This window comes from Dioscorea cayenensis, chromosome 19, assembly GCF_009730915.1.
Source record: "Dioscorea cayenensis subsp. rotundata cultivar TDr96_F1 chromosome 19, TDr96_F1_v2_PseudoChromosome.rev07_lg8_w22 25.fasta, whole genome shotgun sequence".
Lineage (NCBI taxonomy): Eukaryota > Viridiplantae > Streptophyta > Magnoliopsida > Dioscoreales > Dioscoreaceae > Dioscorea > Dioscorea cayenensis.
The window spans coordinates 19,652,641-19,666,371 of record NC_052489.1 but is presented as its reverse complement, the minus strand read 5'-3'; the positions used below and the strand labels follow the sequence as shown (position 1 = coordinate 19,666,371).

The 13,731-nt window shown below is 35.3% G+C and overlaps 1 protein-coding gene across 1 annotated transcript; it reads right to left on the bottom strand.

The window, feature by feature from the left end:
* Positions 1-466: 466 nt before the first annotated feature.
* LOC120250172 lies at positions 467-2,363 on the bottom strand. Its single transcript, XM_039258959.1, has 6 exons — positions 1,939-2,363; positions 1,728-1,845; positions 1,502-1,589; positions 1,360-1,411; positions 1,210-1,264; positions 467-1,110 (listed from the first exon to the last, which is right to left on the bottom strand). Exons 1-6 carry the CDS (start codon positions 2,305-2,307, stop codon positions 929-931), a joined length of 864 nt encoding a protein of 287 aa, XP_039114893.1. The 5' UTR covers positions 2,308-2,363; the 3' UTR covers positions 467-928.
* Positions 2,364-13,731: the final 11,368 nt, after the last annotated feature.

Sequence of the window (13,731 nt, the reverse complement as noted above, 5' to 3'; positions counted from 1 at the left end):
ATCGGTGATCTATTACCATTATTACTTTCAACGAGTCTTGAACTTGAGATTTTTTAAAGGTTTCACCCTCATCTTCCGCAATAAAGTCAAATACTGCTAGGCTATGAGTTCTTTGATAAACCCAAGTTTATGAACAATATATCAAATTGTTGCATACACTAAGTAAATTGAAAATTACACTTACATTTGAAAAAAAATCACTCATTTATAATTCATCTTATAATGTTTTTCAGTTCATCAGGAAATGGGGATGTTGTGTATGGCTCATATACACAAGTAAACGAGTAAATGTGGGAACGGAGTGGAGTGGCGTGACAACATCTGTCATATTGTGGGAGCATCAGTTTAATAGGTTGGGGTGCGGGGGAAACGCCCCAGTAGGATACAAGGGTAATTTGTATTTGGTTATGATTATGATTTGATAATCTTGTAATTTGTATCCGGATAGGTTTAGAATCTGGATATGTTAGGATCCAGATAGGGTTAGGATCCAAATAGATTTGTATTTAGATAAATTTAAGTTTTTACCTATAAATATTTGTAACCCTAGTTTTTTGTCTCAACCGTGGAGAGACAAGTGAATAAGAGGATTACGGCTACTCCACTCCCGAGGACGTAGGCACATTGCCGAACCTCGTAAATCTTGTGTGTTTTTATTGTCTCATTCCTTTCTTGATTTCCCCTACAGATCCTCTATTTTTCCTAACAGAGGAAAAAACTAATAATAACAAAGTACCACAACATGATCAGGAGTTTCTCATCACATCCCTTACAATTATTCTTCATAAACACATATGATCGAAGTTCTGATGAGATCCGGTACTTTATAATTATTGTGTTATTCACAAGTTCAAGAATAGCAAAAGTTCTGATATGCATGAGACATAAGCAGCTTGAAGATTGCATCACCTGTTTCACTGAGAGTAAATCAAATGAGGCCCATTACGTTCAGCAATTTGAGCAATAAATTACCCAAAAGCTGTAAGATCTTGAATGCACATCCCCACAAATTGGTTTGATACTTCAAAAATGGGACTATAATCCAATCCATAACATTCTTACAAACTTTCACTATCCATTTTGTGATTTCATCAAACTTGTTCAAGAACCCTGCAGCAAAATCATTTTTGTTGTTAATCTTATATCATTGAGCGAAAATTCATGTTAGTTTTAAGGCAGATAAAAGAAGAAGAAGAAGAAGATGCATACTCTTAGTCGATTCAGGATACTTATCAAAATACGAACTAACGAGCTTCAGAAGTTCCTGAAATTTGCAGAACATGTTGCAGATTATTTCTGCAAATAATCTTCAATTTAACATCTCTTGTTCTAAGATTATTATGCAATTATAGTACTTACAACTGCTACTTTTCCTGGTTTCAGTGGTGATTCTTCAAAAATTCTGACTTGACTGCAGAAAACATATATATCAAACATTTAAAATTTTTTTTTACTTAAAAAAAGGATTAAGAAGTTGAGATTCAGAGATGCTTGTGAGTACTCTATGAGTATATCTTCAGTTTCATCATGTTTGGTGCCATGAAACAGGCTGCAACCTTTTGTGAAGGGGATGACAAGATCATTCCACTCTGCAAATGAATATGATATATATAAATACACACACATACAGCTTTTAAAATTATCTAGGCATGTAAATTTGAAGTTTTGAACCATCGTTCACTTAATTTAACTAGTCAAATGGTACAAGAATGTATGAGTTATATTACCCAAATGCCATAACACACCACCTACTGCTTCATCTCTCCCTTCATATACTTGATCTATTTTGAACACGATTTGTTTGCCCATTGCCTTCTTTAGATCTTTTAAGTATTTAAAAATTTCCTGCATAAACAAATGGAGTCATACATACAAATATCTGCAGAAATCACTGAAAGAGAACCAGAAGATAGAGAAAGAGAGAGATGTATACAAGACCTTGTTTCCTTTGAATGGATTCTGGAAGGCCAAGTCATCAAAGATGCAGTTTACTGATATGAGCTTGTCCAGCTCTTCTTCAGTGATTTCCTTTTGGTTAATCAAGTCAAAGAAGCCATAAATCTTGGCATATAGAAGAGATTTTGGAGGTTCAGCACTGAGCTCACTAGAGTTTGCAGATGCTCCAATGCGTGCTAGTCTTGATGGTAGTTTGCTCTTCAATGGACTTGTTATTTTAATTGGTTTGCATTGCAGCCATCTTTGTTGTTTTGTGTGGAGATTGTGAACATAGAAAGAAGATATTAGTGGAGCTTTTGGAATTTTAGTTACATGAATGAAGGAAAGAGATGGCTGTAAAGAAGCAGCCATGATTTGAGGGATGAACAAAGGTGGGATTTGGAATGGCTTATGAAGGAGAAGCTCTTGTAGAATGTGTTGTAATTCTACGGAGAGAGGGCAGGGATATTAAGGAGAATGAAGCAAAGAATAAAAGCATGCTTCTATTAAATTTCTTAACCAGAGGTTTTAGAATATAAGAGGAACTTCATGCTGGACCATTTTTATGTGATTTTTGTCATTGATAAGACAGTAAAATGTTTACTTATTTATCTCACAGAATTCACATTAATTTCCTTTTTGTTACAAGAGTGAATATTTCGAATCCTTTTTTTGAAAGAGAATGAAAAAGAACTGGAAGAGTAAAAAAGAAGGCTTAGATTTTAAACTCACCTCCAAGTTGGCCTTTGTAAATGAAAGATTAGCAGCGCAGAGCAATGCTACATAAGAATAAAAATTCTAGGATGACTCAAATGTCACAGTTCTCTTGTTTAATTAATCACTAAATTCTATTGCATGAGCTGAAATCTTATGACAATAAAAGTGAACATCATTCAATATGGATTTCATGAGAACACATTGATATGCTCACATTTGCATATTAACAATGAACTGACAACAATATTAAGAATAAACACAACAAAATCAAACAATGATGGATGCTTCAAGCTTCTATCCAACATAAGAACATGGCAAGGCATGCAAGAGATGAGGCCTAACTTGTTTTAAAACAGAGGTGATGGAGTGCAAAGCGATGGCTTTGACAGTAGACTTAACCTGCACTCTCTTTTACAATGGTCTTCTCCTTTCACATTGTTAATATCACACAAATATTAGAATTGATTGTAGGATTGATTGATTAATTGTAACCTGCGCTCTCTTTGGCAATGGTCTTTTCCTTTCACATTGTTAATATAACACAAATATTGGAATTGATTGATTGGGATTGATGTAAAGATCGCCAGAGGTCTCTACGACACTCACAAAGTCAAACAATCAAGACAACCAACCAATTAAACAATTCAATCAACCCATAATAAATCACAAACAGCACACACCAATTTATACGTGGAAAACCCCTTCGATGTGAAGGATAAAAACCACGAGACCGTTCAAGGAGTCCACCCTTTACTTCTCTTATTGATAAATTGAGGGCAAAAGAACCCCAAATCAGTCAACAAAGGATTCACAACCCACCAACAACTTTCAAGAACAATAAGAGATCAAGATAGAGCAAAAAAGTGTAGAAATCGCCCAAAAACTGCTAGTCTGTTAAAGCTGCGTTTCTGACCAAACCAGAGCACCTGAGGACGATCCGACCGTTCAAATTGAAGCCCTTCTTGTCAGAAACAAGCTGGCCAAATTTGAGCAAAATCGGACCACGGGAGAACCTCCGATCGTAGAGTTGATCAAAACTGCACACATAAAACCGGGAATAACAAACCCCTCTTAAGCTATCTCTTTTCTTCTTTGATTGCCGTCCGCCCTTTTTCATGTTGTATCCTTTGACCACCAATCGAGCTTTCCGCTTCACTATCTTCTCACCATCTTTCTTGTTCTTGAAAACCCATCTGTTTTTCAAAACTTTCTTGCCTTTAGGAAGATTCACTAACTCATAGGTCTGATTCTTCTTCAAAGAATCCATCTCCTCTTTCATAGCCTTGAGCCAAAGATCTTTATCTTCACTAGACAACGCTTCTTGGAAACTCTCGGGCTCCCCCTCATCAGTGACTAAGATGTAATCTGTGCTTGGATACTTTGTAGAAGGTTTACGATCTCTGGTTGACCTTCTAATCGAACATCATCCATCGGGCGAAGTAGATTGTTCCACCTGCTCATGAACCTCTTCATCATCTGGTTGAGCATCATCAAACTGTGGTACATCATCATCAACATCAGGTTGTACCTCCTCAACACCATCATGTGTTGCATCAAGATCGTCATGTGTTGGATGTTCAGCGAAAATGCAGTAGGAACGGAAGAGTCATCGGTAGTATCATTAAACGAATCCGAGTTAGAATGATACCTTGCCCTTAAAAGTTTTTGCTCCCATCTCATGCTCAAAGAACACTACATCTCGCTTCTCGTTACCTTCGCTTTCTCGGGATCATAGAGCCCCGAACCCATACTCTTCATCACCATAGCCAACAAACACACATGGAGTAGTCTTGGAATCAAGCTTCAATCTCTGATCTTTCGGCACATGCATGTATGCCTTGCATCCAAAGACTCTAAGATGTGAATATGTTGGATCACATCCCTTCCATGCTCTCTCGGGAATTTATAGACCCAAAGGAATAGATGGAGAATGGTTGATCAAATAAACTGCAGTTTTCACTGCCTCTGCCCAAAATGATTTAGGTAGATCAGACATCTTCAACATACATCTCACTTTCTCCACAATGGTTCTGTTCATCCTCTCTGCAACACCATTATGTTGTGGAGTGCCAGGAACTGTCTTCACATGTCGAATACCTTGCTGTGAACAATAATTCCCGAACTCATGTGAAGTATACTCACCACCATTGTCAGAACGGAGGCACTTCAATTTTCTTTCCGTCTCCCTTTCCACCATAGCATGAAATTTCTAGAATGTCTCAAACACTTGGCTCTTGGTCTTTAACATGTAAACCCAAGTTTTTCTAGTAGCATCATCAATGAAGGTAACAAAATATTTGTTGCCACCATTTGACTCCACCTCAATGGGACCACGAGACATCGGAGTGCACAAGCTCCGACTTAGCTTGCCTCCTAGTAGACTTCCTAGCAAAAAGAAGCTCTATCTCGCTTTCTGCCCGAGACAATGATCACAAGGGTCAAGAGCAGCTGTAGTATCAGCGAGGAATGAGAGATTTACCCGCTAGACATTTTTAAACCCTTGTCACTCATGTGTCCCAATCTTTGGTGCCACAAATTAGGAGAATTCTTATCTTCCACTGCATTAATTTCATCAAAACATACACTCAAATATGTCTTGTACAAAGAGCAACACAACTCGCCTCGTGCAACTGTTATAGAACCTTTGGGACGGGTTTCCACTTGCCATTTCCAAAGGTGTGTCGGAAGCCTTCTTGATCAAGCACATTAGAAGAGAGCAAATTAAGGCGTAGATCAGGAATATGGCGCACACCTTTCAATGTAAGTATGCATCCAAGACTAGTCTTCACACGAATATCACCTAAACCAACAATGCTTGCTGAGCTCGGTTACCCATCTTAACACTACCAAAATCACCCGACTTGGTAGTTCATGAAGTACTCCCTTCTAGGAACACAATGGTATGAAGCACCTGTATCTACAAGCCACTCTGAGTCTGAACTATCAACATGATAACACTCAAAAGTTGCACAAATCAAAGTAACATCATCATCACTCTTAGAAAGCTATTGCTGCAGTGTTTTTGTCATCTTCCTCTTTATGTGAGTCATTCTTCTTCCTCTGTTCCCTTTTTCGGACGGAAACAATACTTCTTGATATGACCAGGGCTTCTTGCAATAATGGCATGTAGTCACATTCTTCCCATCATCTGGACTTGGACACGCTTCTTGGGTTATTGTGGCTTTTTGAAACCCCTACTCTTGCTTCTTCCTCTGTTCTCAACAACAAGAGCACGTGAATTATCAACTCCCATCTCCTTTCTTCTAATTTCCTCATTAAACATGCTTTCTTTTTATGACATCCAAAGATAGAACACCATCCGGAGCAGAGTTACTAATAGTCACAACCAAGGTTTCCCAAGTCATCGGCAAAGAACTCAATAGAAACAAAGCACGCAACTCATCATCAAGACAAATTTTTCATGGTAGTCAACTTGTTAATAATATCACGGAAGTCACTAAGATGCTCGAAACGGACTTCCCACCTTTCAATTTCAAATTAACAAGTTTCTTAATCAAAAGAAGCTTTATTATGAGCGGTCTTCCGCTCATAAAGACCTCCCAATTTCTTCCACAAATCATATGGGTCGGGACTCTTGTGACACATGGTTGAAAAATCTTGATATCAACTCATTGCCTAATAGTCCCCTAAAGCCTTTCTTTTTCAACTTTATCCATTCTTTCTCTTCCATCTTATCCGGTTTAGATGGTTTAGAAACACTACCATCGAGAATTGGTGACGGTTTCAATTGGGTCATACAAGTCCTTGCTGATATAACAAGTCTTCCATCATAGGGTCTCCAAATAGAATAATTAGTTGATGTCAATTTTACCATCGAATGGCTACTACTCGACTCCATAATGTGACAAATTAAACCTGGCTACGATACCACTTTGTAAAAGATCGCGGAGGTCTCTACGACACTCACAAAGTCAAACAATCAAGACAACCAACCAATTAAACAATTCAATCAACCCATAATAAATCACAAACAGCACACACCAATTTATACGTGGAAAACCCCTTCGATGTGAAGGATAAAAACCATGAGACCGTTCAAGGAGTCCACCCTTTACTTCTCTTATTGATAAATTGAGGGCAAAAGAACCCCAAATCAGTCAACAAAGGATTCACAACCCACCAACAATTTTCAAGAACAATAAGAGATCAAGATAGAGCAAAAAAGTGTAGAAATCGTCCAAAAACTACTGGTCTGTTAAAGCTGTGTTTCTGACCAAACCAGAGCACCTGAAGACGATCCGACCGTTCAAAATGAAGCCCTTCTTGTCAGGAACAAGCTGGCCAAATTTGAGCAAAATCGGACCACGGGAGCACCTCCGATCGTAGAGTTGATCAAAACTGCATACATAAAACTGGGAATAACAAACCCCTCTTAAGCTCTCTCTTTTCTTCTTTGATTGCCGTCCGCCCTTTTCATGTTGTACAGCCAAAACCAAAGAATAAAATCACCAAAAGAAAATTCTCTTGGAAACCCTAATATCAATGCCAAATGGACCCAAGAAATAAGACATAACAAGTCCAACATAAAGGCCCAACATAAACAACAAAAGCAATATGAAATATTGCAAATATGGGCTGGACCCATAACAATTGATTGGGATTGATTGATTGATTGTAATTAGCATAATTATGGGGATTTAGATGACAAACTTATATAGTATATATCCCTCTTGTAAATGCTTATGGCACAACAGAAAATCACATACATTTTTCTTCATTGTCTTCACCAAAAGAATACTTTTGAGGTGGTTTTCAAGCCCTATAGAGACTGTTTTAACCGACCATTGGGTAAATTTTATCTACGGAAGCAGTTTTTAATAGCAGGTGTAGAGGCGGTGTTTTCATGAGGATAATTTTTATCACTTCGCAAAAGTTTTAAAAGTGGTTATAACCGACTCTATAGCTAATAATTTGTTACATATTTAAGTTTTTAGAGACCGTTATAACCACCTCTAATTTGTTCATTGAATTGAATTAAATTTTAATTTATTTTCTTATTAATGATAAATAAATTTGTTTAATCGGTAAATAAAAAACGTGAATCTTTCAATACATTCAAAAATATCCTAAATTCAATTTTATTGATTTTTATTGACAATTAATGAGTTCGAGTGTAATGTAATTTGATTAATAACAAAATGTAAAGAATTTACCCTATTTGTCTACTTTTATTACAAAATATTTTTTGGCTTAATTATACAAAGTAAAAAGCTTTGTGTATCCTTTTCATTTTCAACCCTCTCGATCTTTAACCATGAATTCTCTTACATAAATAAACAAACATTATTTATAATTAAAATCAAATAAAAAATATTAAATGCTAAATTATTTGCAGAATTTCTTATAGCTTGCCATTGTACTATTTAAGGCAATTATATGATAGCAAAACCAATGATGAAAACTCCAAATGAAGTAATAATTTAAGATATTACAATGTAGACATTTCAAAAATATTTCTGCAGATTTGTGTGTGCGCGCGGGCGTGTGTGCCAATCATTCTACATGTAGATTTATGGGTGTAAAGCACCAGAAATTAAATTAGCAAAGTGTTGTTCAACAAATCAATATCAAAATTTCATAATTAATTGCAACATGTTGATGGCTGCACATCAATATTCCAAAACAATTCCCTCTTAGTTTGTGACGCCACTCACACCTACATGAGACATTAAGGCCAACCACTTGCAAATTCTGAAATATTTCTAGCTAAAAGTATAGATTTTCTCTGTATTATTTAAGAAGAGCATGGCAAACATAATAGATGCAAATACTTCAAGGTGTATAATCAAACATGGCAGCAAATCAATATCACCACAGGGAACCCAAAGATGTACATTAACATAACAATATTTTAGTGATGAAACTGGATTGTTAATCAAATGAATGTCTTTGTTTGTTCAGAAGCTAACCCAAAAACCTGATGTCTTAACAGCAAACAAACACAACAGACATGTTGGAGATGGCTGTTCAGCACATCAAGGCATTGCAAACCCAAGTTCAGGTGCATGAGAAACTATCATCATCATTTACCTAATCACTTGGGCATGTGACAAGATAAATTGAACTATTCATCGTAAAATTCATCTCAAGAACTGGAAAAGATAAACAACACTTGCAAGTGAAGGCATTGGCCTATACAAGATTTCATAAATGCAAATTTTGAATAACATTCAACAAAGATTAAAAAAGAAGATGGAAATTTTCGAGATTATGGTGGGGACTGGTCTCATATGAATAACTGGATATCAAGTTATCAACAAAGCCTAATGTTACCACACAAGATACCTTCCCGTTCTAATTAACAAACAAAGGTTCTCATGCTATAGTTTTGAACAAGATGCATCACATTCGTCATTCTGTTTAACAAACAAAGGCCACCACCTCTGAATGCATGCACCTCAATCTTTCAAACACTCCACCTTCTATTTAGTCTCAGTAACAACTATATACGCACAACAAAATCATCAAAAACACAATCTTTCTAGTATTATTGTTCAATATTGATGAGATATGATGCATTGTTGTTCAAACACTCCACCTTCTATTTAGTCTCAATAACACCTTCTATATAATAATTAACGAGATATTATGCATTGTTGTTCAATACACAATAATGCATCATATCATTCTCAACAAAAGAGCATCTCACACTACATAAGTTGGAATCATAGCAAATGAGTAATATATGATGAAACACAAAAATAGTTTGACTAGTTTGTTATATTATATATAGACATAGATATACATCACTCACAGTTGCAACAAGTTTGTTAGATTGCCAATGGACCATGGAAGTGGGCCTTCAATCAAGTTACTTCCCAAATGTGTATGATAAAACGATAAAAGTCAATAAACATGAATGCAAAAAGAAGTTCAAGTTATTTTGTGAATTGATAAATTAAGTTAACAAACACTAATTTAGTTCAGGACAAATAATAATCAAAATTGCAGTAATTTCTAATGCAAGCTCACCCCAACAAAAATATATAATAATAATAATAATAATAATAATAATAATAAATAAATAAATAAATAAATAAATAAATAAATAAATAAAACTAAGGAAATGAAATATATATGAGCTTCCAAAAGATAAACAGGTTTTTGTTAAGATTGTTCTTTAAAATTATTTAGAAGAAAAATCATTGCATTGAGATATCATTGCTATCTAGTTTATCACATTTGTTTTTGGTGAGCAACAAGCTCACATGCTTTAAATCAGTATCTCTATATCATTTAGAAACCTATCATAAATATTTTTTTTTAAAAAAAAAGAGTTGATGAGTTAAGGGAGATTATTTCATTTTGTTACATATAAAAAATGGATGAGGTGATGAGTTAACTAGGTCTCAACTCTTCAATGCACAAGTGGTGAAACCCAACCAGATAAGATAAAATGAAACTTCTCAATGAAAAAGAAAAAAAAATATTAATCTTAAGTTAAGATGAGAAAAATTGGAACTTCTTTAAAGATCATTAATAATTTTAAGTTTAGATAAAATGAAATGTGGATGATGATACATTATAATTAATACTCAGTGGTGGGTTTAATTTTCTTTCTTTCAAATTTTGTTCATAAGTTTTCAGAATGATGTTCTACCCTGTATTACATATCCAGAATAAATAAAATTGTCTATGAGTAATCAGTGCAGAAAACTGGCATCATCCACATTTCATAATTATGTTGCGACCTGGTTCATCATCCACAGAAATGTAATGCCACAAAAATTAAGTGAAAAACTAAGATATAGGAAAAATTGATACTAGGCTAATAGAACCAAGCAAGTAGCTCATCTGGAAGTTAGGAAAAAATAGAGAAAAATAGGTTAGGTGATGAATTTAGATGGAAATACCAACAATGATATGTACCTAGTGTAATGCCATATGCCAATGATTAAAATCTGGGGAAAAAACAACAAAGAGAGGCTAGAGAGAAAGCTGGCTACCTTTTCCTTTTTGGAAGGGTGGAGCTTGGGACGATCAATGTGTTCTTGTTGCAAATCTACAGCTGCTGCAAAAGCAATAATAAATCTTTGAAAATGATCTATACATTCATATTGGCTACAACAAATATTAGTGCTAAAACCAATAATAGATTTGTTTTTGATAAAAGTAGATAAACCACTTATTTATTGAAAAAAAAATAAAAAGAGAAAGGTACAACAAAGAAAAAAGTCACTAAAGTACTGAGTGCCGGAACAAACAACAGCAGGCAGAGGCTCTCACTGGAACAAACCAATAATAGATTTCAATTCAATAAAAAAATCACTTCTTTTTTTAATATCCATTATTTGTTTGTCTTTTTTTCTCTTTATCCTCTATCACAATCCACTAAAATACTTGCAACAACACATGTCTTTTTCTATCAGTATGTGGAATTCTATGAAAGTTGTTTGACACTGCATCGCTTTGAACATTTGTCAGTTAAAATTACGACAGTTTCACTGTTGGTAATTAAATTATACATAAAATTTTCAATTTCACTCTTGTTTTGCCTCTCATCAAAGGCTTAAGAAAATATTACAAGTAGAGAAAGAGAAAGTCAAATCAGTATGGACACATTGAAGCATATTAGAAATATCAAAAGCAAAAGCACTCACCAAACTTTTAAAAGTGAGAGAAATAGGAACAATTTATGGAACAAATTAGGAATTCAATATGTATATATATGTATGTATATATTGATATTAGGCATTGAGCACAATTCACGAAAGAAGTACCTTTCAAGAAGACAAGAAAATTTTTACTTTAATTTCTAATTAAAGCCATCAAAAACCGTTCATTTGCAAGCTTTTTCTGTGTTTGATGATCACATAAAGTTGAGAATAAAATGTTTTAACAAATCATAATCCTCAAGCCAACCAAAATAAAAAATTCGATCACTCCCAATACAAAAATTGAAGAACAATAGATTCTCCGTATTCACGGATAGTATATATACATATATAGAGAACCAATATTTAGTTTTAATCTCTATTAACACACATATATATAACAACACAAAAGTTTCGACTCCAACTGTGTGCATAATTACTAGTATTATAATGCGTAAAGACAAAAGTCACATTGGTCACTAGAATATACCAGGACATGCACTCAAGTTGTTTTGTTTATCATATTTGATAAAGTGACAATTTTTCCATCTACTTCATTATTTGCAGAGTTGTCAGCTAATGTGGCAGTGACATTTCATCCCTTTTTTTTGAAATAAATGTGGATAAACCACAACTTTATTGAAAAAAAGAGCAACAAGAAACAAAAGATAAATCCTCTCACTAGAAGTGAAGAATAGAACTTAGAACAACAGGAAAATAAAAATACAAAGAGAAAAAGCTGGGAAGGTGGAAACACCATCTGGTCCCTTAGGCCTGCCCAAACTATCAAAAGGAACAACTACTCCTGCGCAAGATCAGGTTAGGAATCACCAGCTTGATTTGAGACTCTAGCGCTAAAGAAATTGAGTGAGCGCTTAATTTTCTGGGATGCTTCATTAATAGATGGTTGTTGATTATCAGCAACTGTTGAAAACCAAGAAAGAAACATGTTAGCAGTTTTAGTAAAAATATTGTAAAGCAGTAAGGCAGTCAAATGGAAAATACAAGTATTTCGTTCAATCCAGATATTCCACAAGATTGCTCGGGAGATGAGGTCCCAGAGAATTCGGTGTTGAGGGATGAGAGATGATATCCAAGTAGTCCAAAGTGTGGGAATTGAATGTGGAGAGGAGTTGGAACCTAAGATTTGTGAGAAAAATGCCCAGAGTCATTTGGAGAAATCGCATTCAAGAAAAAGATGGTTAAGCTTCTCAGAGGCTTTGTGACATAAAACACAGGTGTCTGTGGAGTTTTGAATGTTGCACCCTTTCTTGAAAAGATTTGTAAGAGTGAGAATTTTATCTTCCCCAGCAAGCTAGCAAAAAAGAGTTATTTTGCTAGGGCAACGGATTTCCCAGAATTGAGAGTAATGTTGACTGCGTATTCCACCATCAATAAGGAATTTATAAAAGGATTTGACTGTGAAATTTCCGCTTTTTTCCAGTGCCCAGAAGTAGATATCTTCCTGATTATAAGAACAATCAGGGATGATCTCTAAAAGAGAGGATAACATATCAGGGGAAGTTGAGTGAAAGAGAAGCTCTGGATTATTAATATGTTGGATGAATTGTCTGATATTTATCCAAGGAGAAGTACAATCAGAAAAAAGTGTTGGCCAGAGATCTTTGAGCAATAGTCTAGCATGCCATCGGTCAAACCAAAGGGATGTGTTAGAACCACTGCTGATAGTTTTATTTATGCAGGATCGAAAAAGTAGTAATGTGGAATTCACTCCCGCCCAAAAGAAAGATTTATTTTTAGGTGGGTTATGGGATATGATTCCGTTTGGGCTTCTGATTGAGTAATTAGCTTAAATGACTTTAGCCCAACCACTGTCTGGATTGCAAGATAATTTCCACCACCACTTCCCAAGTAGAGCTTTGTTAAATTCCTTAAGGTTGAGAATTCCCCAGCCTCCCATGTCACGGGGCCTGGAAATTCTATTCCAGGCAACCAATCTGATTCCTTTGGAACCCAGGTCAGGACCTTTCTATAGGAAATCTCTTCGAATTTGATCAATATCTTTGATTACCCAGGCAGGAAGTTTGAAGACCGACATCCAATAAACTAGAATTGTTGAGAGCACAGAATTAGTGAGAGTTAAGTGGCCACCAAGGGATAAATAATTTTCTTTCCAAAGAGTGAGCCTAGATCGAACCATTCCAATGAGCTTTGCCCAGTCAATACATCTTGGTCTTCTTCTGGAGAGGGGAATCCCTAAGTAAGTGATTGGCAAACAGTTCTTGGAGTAGTTTAGAATTCTGGTGGAAGTGTAATGTGGTTGGAAGCCATAATGTGTAGAATACAAACAACTTTTTGAATAATTGATGGAAAGACCAGAAGACCCCTCAAAAAGATAAAGAATTAATTTGATGATTTGAAGATCATCTTATCCTCCAGCTAAGAAGATTAAGAGGTCATCTGCGTATTGTAAGTCACAAATGTTGATTAAATGATTCAAAGA

Excerpts from the sequence above, each read along its gene's own strand:
- LOC120250172 (XM_039258959.1), bottom strand. The coding sequence starts at position 2,307 with ATGGCTGCTTCTTTACAGCCATCTCTTTCCTTCATTCATGTAACTAAA. Across the intron at positions 1,846-1,938 it reads ATCCATTCAAAGGAAACAAG|GAAATTTTTAAATACTTAAA; the intron begins GTCTTGTATACA and ends TTGTTTATGCAG. Across the intron at positions 1,412-1,501 it reads ACTGAAGATATACTCATAGA|TCAAGTCAGAATTTTTGAAG; the intron begins GTACTCACAAGC and ends TGTTTTCTGCAG.